The sequence below is a fragment of the Strongylocentrotus purpuratus genome, unplaced genomic scaffold, assembly GCF_000002235.5.
Source record: "Strongylocentrotus purpuratus isolate Spur 01 unplaced genomic scaffold, Spur_5.0 spur5_scaffold_21, whole genome shotgun sequence".
In the NCBI taxonomy this organism is placed as follows: Eukaryota; Metazoa; Echinodermata; class Echinoidea; order Camarodonta; family Strongylocentrotidae; genus Strongylocentrotus; species Strongylocentrotus purpuratus.
In genome coordinates, this window is record NW_022145607.1 from 23,830,197 (window position 1) to 23,856,234 (window position 26,038).

Genomic DNA, 26,038 nt, shown 5'->3' on the forward strand with positions numbered 1-26,038 from the left:
CACCTCGATACTTTGCTATATTTTTGTCATCTAGGGTCTGTCCGTGAATTTGATGATGGATTTGCGTTTATTGGTGACATGTAGAACCTGACATTTATGTGGGATGAATTCCATCAGCCAATCACGCTCCCAGCGTTGCAGTGAGTCAAGATCCTCTTGGAAACGTTAGGCGTCTTCCTATGTCTTGATGTTGCTGTATAGCATGCCATCGTCAGCAAAGAGCCTGACTGTTGGGTTTGGGGAGAGGTACGGTGGCAGATCATTGAGGAAGAGGAGAAACAGCATCTGGCCGATAACGCTGCCTTGCGGGATGCCAGATGTTACTTGGCTGGTGTTGGAGATGGGTCCTTCCAGTAACACCTGCTGGGTCCTGTAACTCAGGAAGCCAGAAAACCAAGCATGTGTGGGTTCCCAGATTCCATAGAATTGGAGCTTGTGTAACAGCTAGCCTTCCATGGGGAACCTTGTCAAATGATTTGGAGAAACCAAGGAGTGTCATGTCCAATTGGTCTCTAGCATTGATGCCTTTGGCAAGGTCCAGGACAGCAAGGACAAGCCGTGAGACGCAGGATCGCTTCTTTTGAAAGCCATGTTGTGCATCAGACAAGATGTTGTGGCTTTCAAGGTGGTTCATGTTGCTGCTAAGAACGATGTCTTCACAGGTTACTGACGTCCGAGAGACAGCTTTGTAGTTCTCTGGCTTGCTACGGTCACCTTTTTTGAAGATGGGATCAATATATATAGCCATCTTCCATTTATCAGGTATGCACGCTCTGGTTAAGGGAGGCTTGGAAGAATAGAGGGAACACAGGTGTCAGTTTGGTGGTCAGAAGTCTGGCTGGGATTCGGTCAGGACCAGTGGCTTTATGAACATCAAGCTCAGACAGGATCTTCAGAACACCTGGTGGCGAGATAGTAATGTGATCCATGGTTGGGTAGGGGCTTCGTCCTTTGTCTCTCAGACTAGTCATATCTTCATTGCAGTTGAAGATGGATGAAAACTGATTACTTAGAATGTTCGCCTTTGAGAGGCTATCTGAGTAAGTCATTCCATTAGATTATTTCAATGGAGCCAACCCTGAAGCATCGCATCGCTTGCCGTTTATGAAACTCCAGAAACACTTTGGTTTACAGTTGGTGTCTGGGCTGACAATTTCTGTCAGGTACCCGTTGTAGACTTTCTTGGAAATTGTGTCATAGAATCCACCAGGTAACTCCTGTTAAAACTCATGCATCTGTCTGGTACCGATGCCAAATGCTTTATCATCATTCACTGACGCTGGATCAATGCTGGTCTAAATAAAGCCTATGAATGGAACAATAATGTACCGTAAAATCACTTCTCACTGATTCTCTTGTAGATCTTGGTTTCTTTACATGTATCTTAATTTAGACCAAAAAATATGTAAGATAAATGCAGCACAATCGTAATTATTTCATGCATACGAAGCATATAATATGTGTTTAACGTCACGTAGATCTAAGAAATTGGCATTTGGCTGGCACACCTATTTTTATGCAAAATTAATATATTTATAGAGGGCGCTATTTCAAAATATGCAAATTAGCTTGTCATCTATGGCCGTGCAACATCACGAAACAATTTTTAGTGATGGTCCTAGAGAGATACAGACATTTGGCTGCCCAAAATTGTAGAAAAAGCCCTATTATAAATTTATTATACATTTTTAGAGAAAAATCATGTATTTTGGCGGCCATTTTGTATGACGTCACATATCTTAAATTGCTCAAGGCTGACAGAGTGTCAGCAATCGGATTCTTCAAATAGAAGGTTTAGGCAATCATAATCCATTGAAAAAAAAACTATAGACCCTAAAACAAGGTTAGGCCAATAATCTGGATTTGGCTGCCGGACTACATGGACTGTTCTTCCGTAGGGCCGTGCATACATTAAAAACATACAATATCAAAAAAATATATATATACAAATTAAATTCAACATGAACTAAAAATATTTAAAGGGGATTGGGATTACTCATTGATGACTCTTGATTGACTCCATATACTTTATGCAGGAGCCAAAGAATAAATTATGTTACAAACGGAGAAAGTTCCCGATATGCTTGCTTTGCGCCACAAGTTCAATTTCTGAAACTGAACCTAACATTTGTCAAGTCTATTAAGGATGTCAGATTATCTGAGTTCTTTCATTCTTAGTGTTAAAGAGATTGCAAATCGTTAGACTGTGGATCATATGAACATTTGTGGATATCACCTTCCTCTTATTACAGTATAAGAATGAATTCAATCTATTTCAAATTACAAATTTTATTGATTAGTTGACAAAATCTACTGACCGAAATTTTAGCCCATATAACAGTTTCAATTGCCAGAACTACTTCCGTCGGTTACGTTCACCAAGATCCCGATAAGATTTATCTATTACATTTAAGAGACTGTTTATGGCAAAGAACAAGTATTTTCTTATCTGGCCTACGGCTCAAGAAGTGAATATGGACTAGTTTTCATCGCGTAGTCAGGCTAAACTTGAGGAAAAGGGTGTGGTCGGGAAGTTATCGAGGCGGAAGGATATCACACATTCACGGAGGTTCAGTGCCTTGAGATTGAGGGAAATCCCCTATTTCTTAACGTTACCCTTAGCTATGCTTTGTGGGACAGATTTCAGTGAGTGAGAGAGAGAGAGAGAGAGATAGAGAGAGAGAGAGAGAAAAAAAAAAGAAAGAGAGAGAGAGTGGGGTGGGGAGGGGGGGGGGGGCGAGGTCGAGGAGAATTTAGAGTTAGACCACGGTGAGATCAATTATGTCCCTATACAATATTAACGTAATCCGGGCCCCAAGCAGGTCATAAAAGAGATAAAGACAGAGAAACTTCCCAAGCCCTACTGTCATCCCCGAAGGATCGAGTACCGATTTATCCACTGAAATTGCCCCATTTAGCAAAGCCCCTTCATATTGGATCCTTTAAAAAAATAAACATTTTAGGTGACGACAACAACAACAACACAGAAGCCGACTGGCAAAATAACATGTAAAGAAAAAGGAGAAGAAGAATAGCTTCCTCTACGTTCGAGAAGGGTGTCCCTTCTCATTTTCCTCAGTTTTTCTTTGCGTCTGTATTTGATTCCATCTTTATTTCTCCAGTAAATTGTTCCCTCACACAATCATGTCGAATTTATTTCTCTTATTGAGACTGTGCCCCTCCCTTACCTCGACATATTAAGCCCCTCAATGTATGGAAAGACGCTACGCCACTCCATTATGTTTATGTTTATACTTATATCTCCGTTACCTCTGCTAAAATGTAATGTAAATGTAAATGGACTAAATTAAGATATATAATTATGTGGATAGGGAGAGGGGAAGATTGTGGGAAAACAGAAGAGAGAGAAACAATGGAGAGAGGTGGTGGTGTGAGTGGGAAGAGATGTAGAGGGAGAGAGAGAGAGAGAGAGAGAACAAAAGAAAGAGAGAGAAACAACATAGAGAGGGGGAGAGAGAGAGAGAGGGAGAGATGGAGGAGGGGTTGTTATTATGTGACAGAGGAAAAGGGAGATCGAGGTGGAAGAGATGATGAGAGATAGAAAAGCAAGCGTGAAAGGGAGAGGAGAGAGAAGGAGAGAGAGAGAGAGAGAGAGAGAGAGAGAGAGAGAGAGAGTGGGGGGGGGGGGGGGTTAAGGAGGAAGGGATGGATAATCACGGATGCATACAGGAGCCCGAATTGCATAGCATATCATTGCATATAGTACACATCCTTTATTGATAATATCCCGTCTCCGGCAATAATACCCGGTCCCGCCTAACTCTTTCTGTCATATTATTACCTATTATCACTCAGCAACCAAGGAGCAGAGATATAATTTAATTTAGACTCATCTTTCTTCTCTTATATACGTTGCTGAGACCCTTTCACCCTTCCATAAACCATGTCAACTTGCTGAAGATGATACGACAGTGTTTCGGCTCGTTTAGATAAGCATACAGTCTCCAAGTCCTCCAACAATTTCACAAACTAAAAACATCGAAACCCGCTCGAAAGCCGACTCGAAGGAAGTAATAATCAGGGATAGGGCACTTGTTTGCGTAAACAGCTTTGCAGCAACAAGTAGTCAGTGATACTTCCACTCAGTATCTTCGCGAGTCGTGTTTGGATAAAGACTTTGACTGTCGTACTTATGTCTAGGGTTTTAAACGACCGTTATTTTTCTTCCTTCAGCAAATATTGACAAAGAACCGCTCTCTGTGAATGGAACTATTGATCTATAACAGAGAACCGGTCTTGGCACCTATATACATCTATTATGTGGCAGAAGAAGTCGCGAAGCGCGAAGATAAGAATTAACAGTTAGTATACCGTTGATGTGTGTTCTCTGCACCAATTGTGCGTGCTTTTTGTTGCACTAAGCCACTAACACATGTTATACTGGACGTAATTTTTCTCACGTGGACACAAAACCATGGAATGACACTTATGACTGTCATACTTCATACCGAAGACGTTTCGTTCTTAAAAAGTATTATCAGTTGAACGTTGGTGTTGCATTTTGAGGAGAGGGAAACAAGTTAACGTGAAGTTCTTTTGGAATGTCAAAACAAACGTGTCCCGGGTATTAACTTTGGAAAGCATGGACATTGAAGTTTTTACCATAGTTTGTGATTTATCGTGGCAAAAATAAGATGTAGCACCGTCTGTTCCACTTCAAAAACAGGTGAGTAGTTATCAAGCGCGATCCTTTTTTTTTTTTTTTTTTTTAATCAATGAAACTGCGTTTGAAACTATAGTAAATTTCATGTCTGGGTTTAACAAGCCATTAAAAATGCCTGAAAAAAATTTGTGGAATGATATTTTGTGTTCAACCTGACGTTTGTTACAGCTTATCCAAATCTTAGGCATAATACCATTTCTGATGATACACAAAATCTGCAAGGAGAACTGCCAGTGGATGTCAAATTCAACATTGTTTCACAAAAATGTATTAATTAAATAAATACTCAACCAAATTTTGTATAATTTTTCTTCTCAAATGTTTGCCCATGTAGACTTGACTTAGATATGTAAGCTAGTCTGTTTTATTTGGGCCACCTTGCGTACAATATAGCGTTGAACTCATACATTCAACTCACAATTAGTTCATTAACCGATATTCTACTTTTTGCTGGTAGACCTAAACATATTATTTTGATACCACGCGTAATGTGCAATGGGACGAAAATCGTGTGGGAAAGAATCGTTTGCGAAAAACAAACAAGTTATCTTCGCATGCACGGCCCTGCAATGCTAATAATTAATGCTGTAAACATTCTGATAACGCAATACACAATTGTCAAAGATTAGAATAAAGTCCATTCGTGTATACCTTGTTTATCATTTAACAGGGAGAGGGGGGTGAGGGGGGCGGATGGGGAGGGATACTCCGCCACTATACGCCACCGGTCATTCTGATTTAGCATTTGCAGGCATAATTTATGCAAAATTTGTGATTTTTCGCTTTTATTGTTATCGACAATTAAATAACAAAGTACAAACAAACATGCTGGGTTTTTTAAAAGCAGATAAAAGAGGAAGTTGCATGTTTGATCGCCTGGCTGTGTTTGACTTTATTTATTTTTATATAATTGTAAGTGGTAAACGTTTTTCTAAGATTCTGATGAACGGCTTTTTGCAGGTTGTCTCGTGCAAGAGGTGAGTAGCTCAATAAGACTTATTACTGGGCGATTTCCTACACTGAGTCCCGTACGTCATTACGTCATATATTACATTAGTGCTGGTATCCCCTTGGTCATATGACATTTATCAATATATTTCATCATTGAGTTACAATCTCTTGATACGACTATGGCTAATACTTAATAGTGATAATAAATTCAAGCCGAGCATCGTTATTCAGTTTGACTGTCAATAGATTCGTCATTGTTACATAAAACATGTGCAAAATAAAAGACATAATACGAGACACTTACATTGCATGGAATCGCCATAATGCAGGTGTGATAGGCTTTCCGAAAATTTGGAGTGTTTAATGGGCAGAGGGGGGGGGGGGGGGGGGGGGGGGGGGGGGGGGAGCGGCTATGCATGGGCGTCATTCCCTGTGGTGAGTCCATTTGTTAGGGAACAAAATTGGTGCTCGAGCCACCTGAGCCCTGACCAGGGGCAGTGGTAAGGGCGAGGAATATTGCCCATATCATCGGGGGGGGGGGAGGGATCATACACCACACAAATTGAGAAACATTTCTCTTTACATTTCAGATATTTAAAAGTTACATTGTATTATGCTTCAGATAGATGTCAGAACATAGGATTTCGAAGAATTGTGAAATTCTTTAAATTAATTTGTCTTTTTTAAAGCACTTTTTGAAACATGTGCCCCTTGACATATATATTCTGGTTCCGCCCCTGTGAGACCCCGTTTATTATGTATACGGTCATGTAATATACTTGACCTTTTGCAATGACTCGCGTGACTAGGACATGAAGCATGCCTTTAAAAATACACCTTGCACATTGGGACATCGCCTTTAACACTACAAAGTGAATGATGAGTGAAGATTTTCTTTTAAATAAAAGTTATACATAATAGCAACCAAGATAAAAACAGCCTAGTTGAAAGGAGGAATAATTATGATTATACATGTACTTTACTACTTTACTTGTTCACTTACAGGTGGTATTAAATTGTTTTTAATACTATTTTCAATATTTCGAGTGCGATGACCACTGTATTTATTTAAAGCCACCCATTTTAATTCTACTTCTCAGATAAATATAACAACCAAAATAATAATATACATTTATCAAGCGCTGAAACTATCTACTACCGTGTGCAACGGGTCTGAATATTAGAGAAATATATGCTTTTCGGTAATGTGTTAATAAAATACCCCTGAATAGAAACCAAATCCTGAGTTTTGTCTTTTTCCATACTTTTGTTGGTTATTAAAGTGCGCTGTTGCGCTCCCCTCCCCGAAATCGTGTTTCTTTTGTCGAGAAATGACCACAATTCAAACGGGATCACTGTACGATAAGTTTAACTGGGGATTTATTTTATTTGATAGAAATAATGACTCAGTATGCAGCGCTCTTAAAAAGCTATTGTATTTGCGTAGATTAAATAAGACATATTAACCTCATCCATTCACAACAAGATTATAGATAGGTTCAGGATGTGGTGAAAGATAAACCGAACAATTGACAAAATCAGGAAATTCCTTTAGATAACTGAAAGTGCTGGAAGTCGGTTCCCAATTAATCTTTGACAATGCAATGCGGAAATCATTTCCTCCATATGACTTATACTTTATAGTGGGTTTTTTCATCGTGTGGTTAGTTTGATTTATAATGGTACATAGTTACTAATGGATCAAATAATTAATTGATACAAAATTATAATACAAAGACTGTCTATCTATTTCAACCTGAGGCGTTTCGTTGCCCTCTCCTATCTCATTACATTGTTTATGTATGATAATGGAGTTTGAGGGTATCATACCGATTACCGTTATTACAAATGATACGTGCTTCTTCTAAATAAATGGACACGGATTAGGGGTACTCGAACTTCGGCCACAGTCTAGGCAAATTGTGTTTAAATTATATTTTTATCTGTAGTTTTTGCTGACTACTGAACAACCATGGAATGTTAACTTTGAGGGTTGAAAATAGGTGGGGATAGGGTGAATTCTTGTGTCAACTTGACAGCTTAAAACATCTACCCTGTAATTATAAACGTCAGATTTGGATATAAGTACTTCAAAAATACATGCTATAGGAGTTGATTATATCAGCACGAAACTTAGTCTGAATATATCTGAAGTCTTTTCTTTAGACCCATCTGTGACACATTACGTCTAACCCTCCCACCCTGGTATTTCAGAAAGGACTGCTACGCTGTGTGCTACACCCCCCCCCCCCCCCCGTTCAACATTTTCTGTCGGGCAGAGTCGGTCCACCCCCCCCCCCCCCCCCCCCCCCCCCCCTCCCCCGCTTCAAAACTGACTAACAACGCCCTCGCTCACACGTTCCATACATGAAAGCTCCATTACGCAAGAAAGATAACACATGATGTATGATTGATGACTAATTTCATTTTCGATGATTGGACCTTGTACCGTACGTGTCTCTTCGGCCCATTACATGCATGTATGCATCAGTTTGTACGTTTTGGTGAACGTCTCTCTTTTTGTCTCACCACCATGTTCAATTTGAGACAGTAAAGTGACTAGTTTTTGTTTGTCCGGCGGCCTAGATTTTGAATGAAAAGGGAATTTTGGGGATTTAGCGGAATGTTGATTAGGTTTCAAAACCTTGGTATAATTAATGATGTCACTGGAATGAATTCTTTTTCTGAAGTATCACGGCTTTCATCGACACGCAGTTTTGACTGGACGATGAGGCATGGTAAGCTCAAGTCAATTTATACCAGACGACAAAAGTCGCGCTTTTTAGTTGACAATTAAATTTTGTAATATAACATGCATCATCAACAAGAAAGAATAGTCACAATTATTTCATGCTCTTTTCAAAATTTAACCCTGCTGATAAATGACACAGTTCAAACTGGTTTCAGTCCTTCTTCAGTAATGCTTTCAAACATTACGAAAGTGTAACAAAAGCCTCTAAAGTCTAAACCATTAGTCTTCCTTATTAGCCGGTACCGCACGGAAATGTAAACTATTTCCCGCTAATGTATTCATTTATTATAGGTGAGCACAGCAACTCCAGTGACATGCAATCGGCAGTGGCGGATCCAGGAAGTTTCAGAGGGGGCACCCACCTCCCCCCGCGGTCTATATACCCAATTTGGCATTTCTCAAGTACACTTTAAGAATGAAATTGTGTCCCTATTTAGCGCCCCGTCACCTATTTCAGCCCCCCCCCCCCCCCCAAAGACAGAGTAATGTAAACATGGAAGAAAAACGTGAGGGCGCTGTTATGCTGCTAGCCCATGTTTTTAGCTTGCTCTTCATCAGGACACTAATTTTCATATTTTTCACCACCTTGGAGAATTTAGTCAATTTTTTGTGTGTTTGATCTGTTCTATCATCATCAGTTGTCAACCGTGAGTAACTTTGTTGTGTGATTTACAATTCACTTTACTGTTTACAACCACGTTTTCATCATGCACCAGTCATCGTTTGAGAACAGATATACACAATTCATGTATAACGTACATGACTTACGGCGGATCGGACCACTCCTAGTACTTTGCTGTCTGTTGCTCATATCTTTTGTACTTTTAACAATGACTTCTTCACAACATAATAGGCTGTGCTACAGTCCCTGTGAACTGAGGACGTTACGTAATAACATGTCGAGAAGTTCGTCGAAAGTGCAGTTGCCCCCTGATGTGTTAACACACATTGACCTTTTGGGACTAGCACGGTGTCAAACTCGTCGAACGAGGAGTCGGAGAGCTGGCTCGCATATAAGGAGACATATTAATGTTGTTATATCGAATTCACGGCAGAATCATGTACCAGCTACAACTAGAAAACCCTACGTTATCCAGTTGGCTCGCAGTGTTAAATGTAAAGAGCATTTTCCATCAATCCTTCTTACAAACATCAGATCGATGAACAATAAGTTGGATGAACTTTATGCAACTGTTCAGGTTCGTCGATGTGACCTTGTAGCTGTAACTGAAACGTGGTTTTCGGAATCAAATCCTGCTGATGCTAACGAGATGAATGGATTCACTCTCTTTCACAAAGATAGACTTAACAAACGTGGTGGAGGTGTAGCCCTTTATGCCAGGAATGACCTTCGTGCAACGTTGTTCGGCGTAGAGTCTACACCTAGCTAGTCATCTTGAGATCATCTGGGTTAGGACCAATCTGAGCAATTATGTCCGGAACTCGGTAAATCTTTTTATCTGTGTTGTGTATTCACCACCAGGTACACCACTAAAGGAAGAGATTACCGAGCATATCATATATATGAGTGACCACATACGCAACTCTTTCTTGGATGCTGCCATTATCATACTTGGAGATTTCAATGATCTTGCCACGGAACCGTTTGTGAGACATCTCAATGTCGAACAACTGGTCAAACTACCAACTAGAGAGAACCGAATACTTGACATGATATTCACTGACTGTGGAGATTTCTACAAAAAGCCTCTAATAACAGCACCTATTGGAAGTTCTGATCATTCCACAGTTCTGATGATCCCGAGGACCTCCTGCCCTATACCTACGACAAGGTGTAGTTATCGACCTATGCGTGATTCCTGTGTACGATCCTTTGGTCGCTGGATCACCTCGTATGACTTTCGTTACTTGGATGGCATGGAGTCTCCGGACGATATGGTACAATCTATCCAGAGTGTACTAGGGCAAGCTTATCGGCAACATTTTCCGCTGGTTGTTCGTCGCCGTTCACCTAATGACAAGCCCTGGATCACGGACAGGTTGAAATCCCTCATCCGTAAGAGACAACGTGCGTTTGAGTTAGCTGACAGAACAACCTTCATGAAACTTCGGAACCAGATTCAGCGCAAGATAAAGCAGCGGAAGTCGGTTTTCTACCAGAAGAAGATTGCAGCCATGAAAAAATCAAGCCCTGGCAAATGGCACCGACAACTCCGCTCCCTCGCTGGCCTGAATAAACGGTCTTCCTTCAATTTTCCGAACGACTTTGGCACAAGCCCTTCTGAGCAGGCAAAACACATCAATGACTTCTTTGCGAATATTTGCCGTGAATTGCCTGCCTTGGATATTTCGTCTTGTCCAGCCTTTCTACCTGCCAGAAGGCCACCTCCTAGAATTCAGAGATTCAAGATCTTTGAGATGCTGAAAAAACTGAATCCCTCTAAGGCTGTCCACCCTGAGGACATCCCTATACAACTGATAAGAGAATTTGCCTTCGAACTTTCCGCTCCTTTGTCAGTCATCTTTAATGTCGTTCTAGATCGAGGTTCCTTTCCGCCTCGTTGGAAGCGCTCTGTCATAACACCGATACCAAAGTCCTATCCAGTGACCTGCTGTTCTGACTTGAGACCTATTTCAATTACACCAATACTGGCGCGTGTGTTTGAAGGTTTTCTTTCGCAGTTCCTAATTAGAGACTTAACACCTCACCTGGATCCGCGTCAGTTCGGCAACATAAGGGGAAGTTCAACCACTCACTACTTGGTGAGCCTCATGGACACCATCCTCCGTGGCTTGGACAAGCCTAGGAAATTTGCTACACTCTGCACGATAGATTTTTCAAAGGCCTTTGACCGCGTCAATCATAATGTTGTGATACACAAACTCATCAAGTATGGTATTGATGAAGCAATCTTATCAACTGTAATTAGCTTCTTGAGTGATCGAACCCAGGCAGTCAGAATCGGTCCATGTATCTCCGAAGAATTATCGCTGACCTGCGGAGTGCCTCAAGGGACCAAGCTGGGTCCTTTGATATTTCTAACGCTGGTAAACGACGCTCTGATGGATTTCGATCAACGGTGGAAATATGTGGACGATTTGAGCATTCTTGAGGTCCGCTCCACTTCTGGCGTCTCGACGTTAGCGGATCATCTCGACAAGCTGACATGTTGGAGTAAGGAAAATGACATGAAATTCAACGTTCAGAAAAGTAAGACCATGTCAATTGACTTCTCCAAAAACAGAGCGAATCCTCCGAGCTTACATCTGAATAATCAACCGATGGAGGACACGAATTGCCTGAAGCTGCTTGGCGTTCTTATACAGGCGAATCTCAAATGGGATAGCCATATCTCCGACGTGGTTTCAAGAGCTGGAAGGAGAATATTCATGATTTGTCGTCTGCGGAAAGCGTCAGTCCCGATGCACGACCTAGTGAATATATATTCCACATATATTCGTCCGTTATTAGAATACGCATCTCCATTGTGGTCTACAAGCATAACAACAAATCAAATCAATGATATTGAGAGGATCCAAAAGCGTATATGTCGCATCATCCTGAGGGATCAGTACATCTCCTATGAACACGCTTTGGAAACACTTGGCATCAGTCGTATGTCCGAGCGACATGAGCAGTTGCTGCTCTCCTTTGCCAAGAGCCTGTTGGCTTCTTCCAGGCATCGAGACTTCCTTCCGCCCCTACGCAGCGAAATATCCTCCCGGCGTCTACGTTACTCGCACCACTTGGATACCCCCATGTGTAGGACTGCTCGGTACCGCTCGTCAACAATGCCCTCTGCAATAAGACTGCTTAACGAGAATCTATAAATCGTTTCATTATTTTATTAATTCATTAGTGTTCCTTTTTTTTTAAAACTTCAATTGTATGCCCTTGCTAAATATTAATGTGCTTTTTATCTATAATATAATGTGCAATATCTTATACGAAATTATGTAATATTGTTATTCAAATATCAATTTTTTCTTGTTTCAGATGAATGATGTCATTACAATTAACAATAGCAATTGTTAAATACACTCTGTACTATATTTTTTTAGACAAATAACTTTCTTATACTCATGCATATTAATAGATGTTTGGTTTTAAACAAACCGGTATAATAACACGTTTGCAATATACACTTTTATCCAATTTACTCTCAGACTGCCTAAAACTGTAAACATATTTTAATCCGTTGTTTCATTAGGCCTTTAGTGTTCCCTTCTTTTATATATTCTTTTTAATACAAATTCATGCCCTTGCCAATTATTTGACTTGGGTCTTTTTTTCCAAAGTAATGTGCAATATCTAATTCGAAATTACACTATATTGTGATATTGTTATGTAAATACTAATTTTAATTTTATTTGAACAACTTTCTCGATCTAGATGAATGCTGTCATTACATTTATATTGAAGGGGAAAACGGAATAGAGACTGTCATTTTGACTTTTACGGTTTAATTTCATCCCATCCAATAGGTTTTTTTTTAATGCTTAATTTCATTTTTTGTAATAGAAATGTTTGTTTAGCAATTGTTAAATACTTTCTCAACTCTTTCGGTCAAACAACTTCCTTTTTTCTTCTCCATTCTCTCCTCCCCACCGTCTTGGTTCTTCAACATGAAAGTATATTATTACATTACTCTATAACTTTGTTTTGCGATTTCGATTTCATCTTACAATGACTTACAATATGTATTTTAGTTTTGTATATGTTTATATCTCTCTATATTTTTAACTTGTTTGTAAATTGAACATTTTCAGCCTGCGAGCTGCTTGTTTGATGTGATTTCTCAATAAACCAAACCAATTCAATTCAATTCAATTAAAAAAAAAAACCCTTCCCCCGTCAGAGGATCCTGGATCCGCAACTGTAAGTAACAAAAGTATTCTGAATTGTATTAGGTTTTCATTGTGTTCTCCTCAAGTTGTTTACAAATGTAAACCTATCCTTCTAAACCGCAGAATTCTCCGCTGACATTGGGACTTATGCCCTGTCGTGTACTGCTTCCATGCGTCAGCTGCATCAATAAATGGTTTCATTTTCTGTTTATAGTTGCATTATTTGTATGGTTTCGGTATTAAAAATTAATAGTCCTGGAAGAGTAAATCATGCTGGCAATCATCAGGATTAGCCTTCAGTTTTATGACAAACAGGCCTTAGGTAATTCTTTGCATTTCCTCCGATCGTCCATTCCATTTCCCTCAACCGAAGACTCTCCGAGAGACTAGGGGGTATTTTCTTGATGGAACCACGGGTTTGCTGTGTGCTAGACTTGGACGGTCACCCATTAATAGTATTTCCTCCAAGTCTGGTGTCAGCGAATTATGACTTAATGCACATAGAAATGGACTACCATGCATCTCCCTTTAACAGTTATATGCTTAGTTTTATATCTCTGTTTAAATTACTTCACCAGACCGATGGCCCACGAGACCAACATTTTCCCACCTACCATAAATATTTGTCTTTGTTTTGTCTGACTCATGGGCTTTCGGTCTCGTAGACCATTTTTAAAAGTCGGTCTTGTGGCCGGGTCGTCGGTCTCCGTGCTGGGCTGTCGGCCTTCTTGGGTGACCTCTATTGGCACCTTTTCTGTTCTGGGGCCATTTCAGAAACCAACATGGCGGCTTTGTGCTTCGCGGAAATTGCTATATATATTCCTAGATAATCTACCAATTTTAAAGATCGATTTTAAAATGTTGATAATTCTTCTGCGTGGAGCCAGAAGGGCGTTAACTCTTTTACCTTAACACATATAGTGCCCTTCTTGATCCAAACAGGTGATTATTGTCTTACATCCATCAATTAAATTAAGTGGGACTTTGTCACAATCATTCAAGGAGAATGATAACAATCCATGTTTCTAAAGCATCTCATCCCGTTAACAGTCCATGTCCTTGCTTTGTTTTCCTTGTCTCGCTCGCTATGATTTTTTTGCTTAAGTTACTGATATTCACTTCTTATTTTCATCTATTTCAGGCTCTAAATACATTGGATTATCAACAGAAGTGAACGAATCTACACCTACATCAATCCATGACTGCATTCTTCAGTCATGCATGGTGAAACCAGGAAGCTCTATCATTAGAAACCCTGTGATGTAACATTACGTCGATTTGACCATTGCTTGGTCAAGTGTCGAATTCTACTCTCACATCGAGTTTGTAGCTCGTGAAACCGGTGGATCATTTGACAGCGATTACCACTCCTTCTGACAGCGAAAGGGCAAACAATTAAGTCGGTTTGCACGATTTATCATAAGATCCGTCAGACGCTATAGCTTGCCTGCTGGAAGATAACTCCTTATGCGGGTTAAACTTTTATCTTTACAACGTTCGTCTTCAAGAAGGTAGCAGAAAAGAATTCTTGCATTCGACAAGTGAATGTTGCCGTAACTTGAAATGATACATATTTCTCAAAGTATTCTGGAAGATCAATAAATTTTGACAAGAAAAATTGCAATTATGTTCATAACATTTTAAAGAGTACGCCGTAATCGGATTCAGGAAATTCTTCTTCGTGACAACCACGCCCTCGATCGAAGAATAGTTGACTTTGGACTAAACAATTCCAAGAAGTTAAGTGATCCGTTGTGCTTTATTGGATGAAACAGTACGACTGTTAACTTCACACCGACGTGAAAACAAGCGGTTTTTAACTTTAAAATAATTCATCGCAATTTGAAACTTTATTCAGGCATCCGTTTTGTTTGTGACCCCACAGCAATCCAACAACAACGCTCGGTAAACATTCTACCTTTTAAAGTATCCTATAAACTGTTGGCTTGATTAAATTCAAAATGGCGGAAGAACCGTCGGTACAAGATGTCGTTTACTCTGAGTATGTGGATACGAACTTGACAACGGGCGACAACTCGTCGACGGGATCGCGAGGTTGTTCTGTCGACGTCAGCTCGGCAAGGGAAGAGATGGAGGGTAGGTTAACTCATGCTTATCAAATGCTTCTATTGCTCAATTAATTCATTTATCATTAAAGTATTTATTTCGGTCCATCCAAAAATTGATAAACAGGGGTGAAATATCAGGCGCGTACGCAGGGGGGGGGGGGGGTTAGGGGTTGAACCCCCCCCCTTTGACTTTTTTATGTGTATGTTTTGGACGAACCCCCCCCCCCCCTTTGCAAAAAAAAATATATATATATTATGTTAATGGATGACCCAAAAAGCTGGTCTTACCCCCCCCCCCCCCCCCCCAACGAATCTAAATATCGATCTGCAAAATTTTCAAATTTTGGGACAAAATAATAAATAAATATGTCCTCTTACCCCGCCCTCCCCGCTTCTTCAGCGGCTGGCTGAGACGTTGCGATTTTTTTTTAGACCAAATGGTCAGATTTCTCTTCAATCCGATCTTAACTCCAATATGGTAGGTATTTGTTGCATAGTTTAAGGTTTTCTATTCATTATTGCAAGCAAAGAAACTTCGAGTGTACAAAAACATTTGTTTGTTCTTTTACAGAGAAATAGGCCTTTCGTTACTGCGATTGTCGAAAATAGTGTAGCTCATGACTTTACGACGAGATGCCACCAGCAACGATTTTTTTCTAGTCCTGCTTTTTTTTTTGTGTAAATGAGTGCTTCTACCAAATACCATATAAGAATGATAAACAGCACGAGAAATTTAGAACTCAATGGTTCGCGTTTCATTGAGTAGTATAGATTTGTATGATAGCTTGTTTCGTTTCATCGTGTTATTTATGTTTATTTTGTGATTTATAGGGATTTGTATCTTTATCATACACCTTTCGTACTGGTACTGACAGTAACTATACTTTTTATTATTATTAATATTATTTATTTGGCACTTTCAATACATGTCAAATCAGAATATATAATGGGTGAACAAAATATGGCAATAATTTCATAGACACTGGTGCACCCGACCAGGCAGTATACATGGGAAGGATTAGGCCAACTAAATAACCATGAGCCACAAGCCTTCCCTCCCACAACCGATCGACTGCACATGTAATTTGTGTGTTTTATTGTGTCTTTATTTTGTCTATAATGATTTGATTAGTAAATATATGATAATAATATTCGTTTGTTGTATAGCGCATATATACAGCGTCGTCTCTATACGCATCCAAAGAGCTTTGGAATTGTAATTGATATCTTGCCAAAGACATTAGTGCCGTGGCGGGACTCGAACCGCGGACCTTTTGATCCACAGCCCGTTGATATATCCACTCGGCCTCGACACTTCTACTAATCATGTCACCATGTTGACCTTATACATGGTTACAGAAATTAATCAGTCGAAATTAAATAAAACTAATTATTTTGAATCTTTTTCTACTCGATATATCCAGTGTTGAGATCAGTAGGATGGGGTATAGCCTTACTCGTCACCCTGACTGCGCTATCCTGTGCTACAGTCGGCATGTTCTTACATTCGTGGGTTCGGATCAGGCGACAGGTCCCTTACGGAAATCGGAGGATATTTCTTGTTCGCCTGTTTGCGCTCTTCCCGGTAAGACACGAAGTTTAGTTCTGTAGATCTAATTAAATCAAAGACTAGGTCAATTTTTTTTTCTTTCGGGAACCATGATGCCTGAATTTGAAGACGGTTTTCTGAATATTGTTATTTACACATTTTCGGGGGGGGGGGCGGGGGGGGGGGGGCGGGTGGTAGCGCCTCCTCCTTGCACAGCTCTCCCCAATTCTTAAATTTAAATTTCATATGCTTAATATGTAATGGTACATGGCTTGTGTCCTGCTCTGTTTTTAGATGTGCAGCTTTTCCCGCGTCAAATGTGATATTAGACTTCAACTTAAAGTACGTGATCTATTGAATAAATTGGTATAGTCTTGAGAGTGTTAAATCTGCCACAATCTGAACCACATAACAAGTTCAAAGTTCTAGCTTAATCATTATCGAAAATCGCGATTATAACCACATCATAATAGCTTGATTTATAGTTTATACTTACTTTATCAACGGCGCAAATTTATCCTTATCTTTCCGAAAATTGATTAATGCATTGACACCAAACACACAGGTCATAGGTTAATTTGTTCATGGTAATTTCAAATAAATAAGCCCATGTCTTTCATTTTTCTTTCTTGTACATATTATTGTACTGATTATCGTAAATGAAAGGAGAGCATATCATGTTCATATATTAGATAGAGGACGAAGATATTCTTAGAACGTAGTGATTATGACTCCAGTGGCGAAGCTATGGGGGGGGGGCATCGAAGGAGTAAGTGCCCCCTAATCGGATTGCTAAAAGGGGATGAAGGACAAAAAACAAAGGGAGGGGGAAAGGGAAGGTAAAAAGAAGATGAAAGACCCCTCTACACCCCTCCTCTCCCTATTCGGTCGCTCCATCGCAGAACAACCCATGTACCCTCTAAGATCAGCCCCCCCCCCCCCTCTCTCCCTACATACGAATAGTGCCCACTAGTGACTGGAACCACGTTACACAACTGTCGCTCATAAAATAAGGGCATATAATCAACAACTCCTTAGAAATTGCGAGTAGTACAAGAAGTGTGGCTCCCATCATGCCAAAGTATGATTGAACCCCCCCCCCCCCCACCGATTATTTTATCTTTTCTATTCCCCGTAATAGAACGTTATCAACTTACTTGGAAATGAGTTATTAAAAATGTCGCGTGATATTTATCATGTCAAAGAGACAGATAATTGAACACTATTATAAAAAGTGGCATAAAAATTCTGCAGGTGCAATTCTCGATTCATCGCATTCTTCAATATTCAGGACAGATAGTTAAAACCAAACAATTTACCACTGCAAAGGGCTTGTCATATTTGTTGTATTTCATTGTAAACTGAATGCAATTCATCGTATTGGCTGACATTTTCAGTATTATAATAAGCCATTCAATCAATCAATTAATCCACATATCATTTAAACTGAGCTATGATACTTATTACCAGGATTCAATATCAGAATCCTTTCTTTAAAAAAAAGTATATCTTGTTCCTCATTTTGATTTCCCCCTTTTTGTTTGAAGGTCTTTTCAGTTACTTCTTTAGCTGGCTTCTATGTCCCCAGAGCATCGCTTATAGCAAACTGGGGATCTAGTTTGTAAGTATCGGTTTTGAGTAATTTCTTTTTAATCTCAAAACATTATGCCGGGGTGGGGGGGGGGGCTGGCACGTCCCCCAACCTAGTTTGTTTTAGTGATATGCCCCTGTGAAGTTTGATGAAACTGTTTGTATATTGTTGTTTTTTCATTTTGTTCACAATGTCCTATATAATTGACGAATCCCCCCACCCCCCCCCCCCCCGCCCCCACGCATGCAAGTCCTGGAAATCCACACTGGTTCAGCCACTGGTTGCGAAAGTGTACTTTACCCTCAATACATAAAGATATGGTTGCGATCTTTCGAATTCACAAATTGTTGATGAATTGATGTTAATTTTATTTGGCAACGGTATTCCTATATTAATAGTATTCTAATGACTCATGAAAATGCAATGTAAAATTTCCAAAGTATTTTTTGGAAATCTCATTTCCTTATTCTAAAACATTCATTAATATGTGCAAATGTTTAGACGATGACACCCCTCCCGCCCCCCCCCCCCAAAAAAAAATTCTTTCAGCAATATCCTCACAAGAACTCAGATTGTAAAAAAAGAGAACCTACAATGGTGTTGATGATGATGATGATGATGAAGAAGATAATATTAATAATAATAATAATTATGATGATAATAATGATAATAAAAATAATAATGATAATAATTTTATAAATAATTATGATGATAATAATAACAGTTATGATAAAAATGATGATGAAGATAAAAATGAAAAAAATACTAATATACTACTACATAATAATGATATCAATGATGATGATGATATTAATACAACTGCTTCTGCTGCTACTACTACTTTTACTACTACTACTACTACACTACTACTCAGACGCGTACGCAGCGGTTTTTTTTTTTGGGGGGGGGGGTTGAACCCCCCTCAATTTTGTTTATGTGTGTGATTTTTTTATGACACCCCCCCCCCCTATATTAAAAAAAAAGGGAATTATACCAAAGGGTGACCCCAAAAAAGTGACCTTACCCCGCCCCCTGAGTCGTTGCAAAATTTTTGGGACAAAAAAAAAGTGCTCTTACCCCCCCCCCCCCGCTTATTCAGCGGCTGGTGAGGCGTTGCAAAATTGTCGGCCCTGCTACTACTACTTCTACTACTACTACTACTACTACCACTAATACTAATACTAAGAATAATACTAATAATAATAATGATGATGATGATAATAATAATAACAACTGTTACAATTACAACAACAACAGCAACTACCACTACTACTACTACTACTACTACTACCACTTCTACTATACTACTACTGATGATGATGATGATGATGATGATGATGATGATGATAATGATAACTATAACATTGATAACAATGATAACTATAAGATTGTGTAGCTTTAAAAAAAATTATCTTGTGTAATCAGCTATATAATATTCTTGTTGTTAATTCTATTGGTTATATTATGTATGTATATTCATATATGTTTTGTAAAGTCGAAAGCAATATTGAATAAAGATGATTTTATTAAAGAGAAAACAAAAACTATAACGATCCAATCTTTTGATAGGTACCTGTCGATGACTCTTTACACGTTCGTTCTCCTGATCGTGGACTACTATGGTGGCATCGGACCTATGGAGGACCATCTCGATGGGATCAAGGTCTCCCTCTCTGCCCCGCCCCTAACATGCTGCTGCCCGTGCTTGCCAAAGATCAGTTTCACCATGTAGGTTAAATTTTCATGTACTATTTGGAGTTGGATTGTATCGTTATGAATAAGCAAGTACATAGTTGTTATATTTCCGATATGTTAAGCCATTTTGATTTGATCAATTTCATTTATCCTAAAAGTCGCTTGAATCAGAGTTTTTCGAACGTTTCATAGCCTTAAATATGAATTTGGAAATATTTGTAGTCACGTCTGTTTCGCCACAATGCAAATGAGGGAAATACTTACTTATCCATTTTTTTTTTATCTGTGAAGCTATCTGCATAATGTACCACGGGCTATTAGTGTAATAATCTCCCATGATTATAATCCATGCACTTGCAATGTCGTAATTTTGGCAGCATGGTTGAAAATCAGTCAAAGTTTGAAGCCTCAACTGAAGCAACATCTTTATGATACTTGAATCCTCGAATACCCGACCTCCCGCTTGGTCCCCTATGTGAGGTGTCGTGGTGTCGTGGTTCATTCACTTGACTCTCAATCCATAGATTGAGGGTTCGAATCCCAGCCCTGCACTAATTTCCTTCATTATTATTATTCAAATTGAATTCAAACGCATGACCGTGTACTAGCCCTTTTAATATTTTCGTACTTTTTTGGATTTCTTGTTATTCCCGATTTATAATTTTCTACGTGGCTTTTGGCTTTTTACATCTGATGAGTCTGAACATCTATAAAGTATGCATTCCTCATGCAAATATTCTTCCCATCAAAATAACAGTCTAGTTCCTAAAGTGATAATAGGGACTTTTAGATTTACACGACGAGAACGTGGACTGCCACGTGTGACATTCTTTTAAGGTATTATGTGACGTCTTTTTAAGGCACTGCCGGGCACGACCCAGTGCCTTAACACAATGTCACACGCGGCAGTCCACGCTCTCGTCGTGTAAATCTAAAAGTCCCTAATGTTTGTGATACCATGTAATTCATGAATTCGGGGTTCGAATCCCATATACAGGACGAACTTCCATCGAATGAGAAGACTAGTCTTACAGACCGCTTACATCAGGCCACTTTGCGTGTTTCTTGGTGCTGTGTTGTGGGCCGACGGTATCTACAAACCATCAATAGTACGTGAAATCGTGAAGACTTTCAAGAAATCCACTTAAGGGCATTTCCAATACCAGATTGTATTGCAATGTGTTCATACCATGTCATTTTCATGCATGTTCATACAGTTCAATCGTTGACTCCTAAGAGTATTGAAATGTCCTTAGGTTGAGTTTTTTTAAACTAACTTTTTGCGATTATGTTGGGGACAATTATTATTATTATTATTTCAGTTATTATTTTGTTTTGATGTGTCGCTTGAAAACAAGTGTGTGTGTAACGAGATAAACACCCCCATTCATAGTTTTCTACATGCTGACTCTTTATAAAGACTGTCGACAAAACTAGAAACGAAAATACTTTGATTAAAAAAGTAAGACGTATCGGCAACATTTCATGATTAAAATATACGTCTGTCGGCAAATTTGAGATAAATAATAATAATAATAATAATAATAATATTCCGCTTTTATATAGCGCTTAATACATCTACGATGTCTCTAAGCGCTTCACAGATAATTATTCTGAGGATTTTTTTTTCTTTCTGGGAGGAATTTCTAGCCTATTTGTTCCTAAACCATTCCACCATACAAAATGGTATACATTTAAATGACGTCACAGGATGATACAAACTAGGTGTCATGGAGGTAGAGATGTAATTCTGTATATGCACCTCTCTCTCTCTCTCTCTCTCTCTCTCTCTCTCTCTCCCTCTCTTTCTCCATGTCTCTCCAATTCTCTTTCCCCCTCACCCTCTCTCTCTCTCTCTCTCTCTCTCTCCCTCCCTCCCTCCCTCTCTCTCCCGCTCCCTCTCTCTCCCTCTCTCTCTCCATGTCTCTCCAATTCTCTTTCCTCCTCGCCTCTCTCTCTCGCCTCTCTCTCTCTCTCTCTCCCCCCTCTCTCTCCCTCCCCCCCCCCCACTCCATCCAGATTGAAGCCGACTCAGCCTTCGTCTACCTGAGCGTCATCACTCTCGCATCGTCCCTGGTCGCTGTCTACGGCCTCTCCGTCATCTACAACGCCACCCACAACCAGCTCCAGCACTTCATGATCTCCATCAAGTTTGCCACCATCAAGTGCGTGCTCATCATCACCAACGGGCAGAACCTCATCATCGCCATCCTCATCGCCAAGGATGTCATCCCGTGCGTCGGACCCCTCGACTCGGCCGTCAGGGGAGAGTGTGAGACTAAGATTCGTTTTTTTTCTCTGTATAAACATGACAATCGAAGGGTTTTATTTAGTTCCCCGGCTGCCTTACCCAGGGGCGGATCCAGCCGGCGGCAGGGGAGGGGGCCAAAGATGGGGCCCAATTCGTGAGAAAATATCTAGCGGCGAAACAGCCAGCCGGTGAATAAGCGGCCCCGGGCCCCCTCTCTGGAACCGCCACTAGCCTTACCCCCACCGTGTTGGGATCGGATTTTGTTTGGTTGAGGGGGCGGCGGGGAATTATTAGAATAATGGGAGGGGGCAGTACTGGTCTTACTAGGTCTGTGAAATGAAAAAAATAACATCGAGTAAGAGGAATGTGAAGGGAGTTGTATTATCTTTCTTCTTTTTTTTTTTACCTTGTCTCCTCTGCCCACCCCATTTCGTCCTTTATCTTTCTTTTTGTAGCCCACTTCCAATCATATTCCAATACTCTCTCCTTCTATGTAGTCCTCTCTATATATTCATCTTCCTAAACCACTTTCAAACGACTTTCATTTTCTCTCCTCCTACGCAGTCCTCTACAACATGCTCGTCATCTTCGAGATGTTTCTCCTGAACTTCTTCTTCAAACTCTACTACTGGCGATGGATGGTCAAGCACGAGTACGGCCACCGCTTCGTATCGGCCTCGGTCGCCGACATCACCGACATCAAGAACTTCGAAGCAAACGCACCCATGAACGTCACGCGCGAGCGCATCAACGACTTGCAAGAGGAGGCGAGCGTCGACGGGTCATTGTCGAATGTCTCGAAGTCGGGCTCGTTTAAGAGTGAGACGGTCGTATGATGTCGGTGAATCTATCGTCTCAGAGTAGGGACTACTACCGGTAGCTGTGTCGTGTTCGGCCGGGATCGTTTCAACAATGGCATTGAATGTCACTGAAGAAAATGAACGATAATGTTTGCTCGGTTGAAACAATTGGTTTGCAGACACAGACTCTAATTTGACACTTTATCACAATTCCTAACGCCTTGACCAGAGCCTAGTCCTATCAGTCTCTGGCTGGGTCCGGAGCAGCTAAAGCACAGAGCCTATGCAGTATGCCGTCAGCCTAGTCTCAAAGAGCAGACATTGTTACGCCCGGGGACTGGCAAGGGATTGTGCCTGCAAACTAAAAGTCCATTACAAAAGTTACGACATTTTTACAGATATTACATTCGCTTACCCAACTTGGTAAAAGTTTTTTGCCACGATCGCCGTTTACTTCAAAATTGAAAAGTTGGGCATATAATTACACCAACGGGTCGGATACACCCCCTTCCCCCATATTTGTCAAGTTTTACTGGACATAATGTTTAACAGTGTACATGAAAGAGAAGGAAAAGCAAGCGTATTCACATATTCTTTTATTTTTTGTAATTATTTTTTTTTAAATTTATGTTTCATGAAGAGGGTTGTATGAAATGTCATAATCGTGAGTTGTGATTCTTTCTTTTTATAATTCATTAAAAAAAAAAATCCTTATTGGGTTGTAATGGTTTGATAATGATTCTCTGATGATTTGATAAACATAGGCCTATATTGCTATGTACTCTTCTTCTTAGAACTGAAAATGTGGCACTAATTTAACTCATCATTCTTTTTCATTAACCATATTCACACATCAGTTGATTTTGTCTCTCGGAGAGCAACGGTGAATTGATTTTGTGCATGACATCGATAATTGAATATGAAGTAGTCTTTGTTTTTTGTTCTTTTTTAAAATGTCTTATCCCCCTCTATCTCTTGCTTTGTTTCATTCTATGTTATACTATAAGACTCTGTCTACCTTACCTCCTCCTTTTCTCCTTTGTTTCCCCTTCTTTACTTCTCTCCCATATTAAAATTGTTGCGTTGATAGGAGATTTGGTTTTGTATTAATAACAAAAAATGATGATATCAATCTGTTTATGAAGTTGCTAAATAATTTCTCAAGTCGTGGTTTGTTTTGTAATTGCATTGAAAACACAATTTGATAAAAAAAGGAAATGCGCGCATTTATCAACTTTATCATGCGATTTTTTCTACAGTGTCAATGAAAAGGTTACATATATATATAAATACCATGAACCATTTGCTAGCCTTTTTTTTTTAATTTGAAATATATTATACTAATGAAAAATGCTGCAAATGTTAATATGGAAATATTGTTATTTGTAGAATTTTAGATTGTGACAACTACGCTTACTTTAATTATTCGCTCCCAGTAATGTTCATATTTTTCGCCAGCTTTAACAATGTCGATGATAATAAATTCATCATATTGTTATTAGCTCAAAAGATTCCAAGTCTGTACTCCAAAAATCAGTAAACATGTTTGATATATTGATGGTACTTCCATTGTGACATGCCAGGTTTGCATATTGTTGTAAAGAAATTTTGTGCTCGATCTTGTAATTGCAAACAGGTCAGAAAAAAAATTTGTGGTACAAGCGGGATTTGAACCTGCCATCTATACTTCTTGCCGAGCACCGAATCTACCACCAGGCCATCACTTAATTATCCGATCGAGCTCGCATCTTTTTCTATTCCAGGAAGCCTAACATTCAAATATTCACATATTCATGTAGGCCCCCTATGTATAATAAGTTTTATAGAACCTGAATAAATAATTCGTTTAACTGATTGTAAACAACAACAAAAAATCGTTTGAAATTGTCATTTGTGTATAGTTCGATTCTATCTTAATATTTCGATAAATGAATTATAATGCTTTGAATAAATATTTTGAGGGAAAGTAAGGGGAAATAGGGTGAATAGGGGGAGACAGGAGGGGACAGATCCGCTTGAATAAGAGACAGTGAAGGGGGGGGGGGTAGAAAGAGAGATAAGTGAGATAGATGCAGGGACCGCGCGGAGGCCGAACAGACTTGGCTCGGAGGCTCGCGCTCAGCTCTGTAAGAAGTAGGTGAGTGAGAGGGAGGCAGTGGCGGATCCAGGGGGGGGGGGGGCCGGGCCGGAAAATGTGTAAAAACACGTTAATTTTACTTTCTTTTTTAGATTCCCCCTCCCTGGCGCTCAAGGGGGAGGGGGGAGGGTGCGATTTCTCAAATTTTCGAGGGCCAAAAAGAAAATGTGCTCACTACCCCCCCCCCCCCCCCCCGACTGAGCGAATTTTCGGCCGGCACGATTTTTAAATTTTCGGGGGCAAAAAAAAGCTCAATATATTAATTTAGCTATGAAACAATGTTTCTTGATTAAAATCGACCGATTAGCTATTCCCATTTGGAAATTATATATCACAACTACATATTCTGAGATTGTCATGGTCGCAGCTACCATTGTACGGCCATAGGCGCTATTTGAAATTTATCAAAATTTACCGGGAGCACCGGTAAATTTTTATATTCATTTTTTCTCGAAAACAGAAGTGTTTTAGGAGCTAATTTTTTTAGTGCTTATAATACATCCACAGGGGCATCCAAATATATCAAAATTGTAAAGATTCACTATCCACCCAATTTTCAAAATTTCCCAAAACTTTGTATTACCTTTAATGTATTAGGTTTTCATTGTGTTCTCCTCAAGTTGTTTACAAATGTAAACCTATCTTTCTAAGCAGCAGAATTCTCCGCTGACAATTGGGCTTCTGTCTATTCTTGTACGACTTGCATGCGTCAGCTGCATCAAATATATTGTTTCCTTTTTTGTTTATTGT

At 39.7% G+C, this 26,038-nt stretch overlaps 1 protein-coding gene across 1 annotated transcript; it reads left to right on the top strand.

Annotated features, from left to right (window-relative positions):
• Positions 1-15,016: 15,016 nt before the first annotated feature.
• LOC755610 (organic solute transporter subunit alpha) lies at positions 15,017-25,015 on the top strand. Its single transcript, XM_030995425.1, has 7 exons — positions 15,017-15,293; positions 16,690-16,850; positions 18,362-18,435; positions 19,975-20,133; positions 21,098-21,209; positions 22,120-22,372; positions 22,916-25,015. The coding sequence occupies exons 1-7, from the start codon at positions 15,158-15,160 to the stop codon at positions 23,185-23,187; spliced, it is 1,167 nt and encodes a 388-aa protein (XP_030851285.1). The 5' UTR covers positions 15,017-15,157; the 3' UTR covers positions 23,188-25,015.
• The last annotated feature ends 1,023 nt before the right edge of the window (positions 25,016-26,038 follow it).

Excerpts from the sequence above, each read along its gene's own strand:
- LOC755610 (XM_030995425.1), top strand. The coding sequence starts at position 15,158 with ATGGCGGAAGAACCGTCGGTACAAGATGTCGTTTACTCTGAGTATGTG. Across the intron at positions 15,294-16,689 it reads GGCAAGGGAAGAGATGGAGG|TGTTGAGATCAGTAGGATGG; the intron begins GTAGGTTAACTC and ends CGATATATCCAG. Across the intron at positions 22,373-22,915 it reads CTCGGCCGTCAGGGGAGAGT|TCCTCTACAACATGCTCGTC; the intron begins GTGAGACTAAGA and ends CCTCCTACGCAG.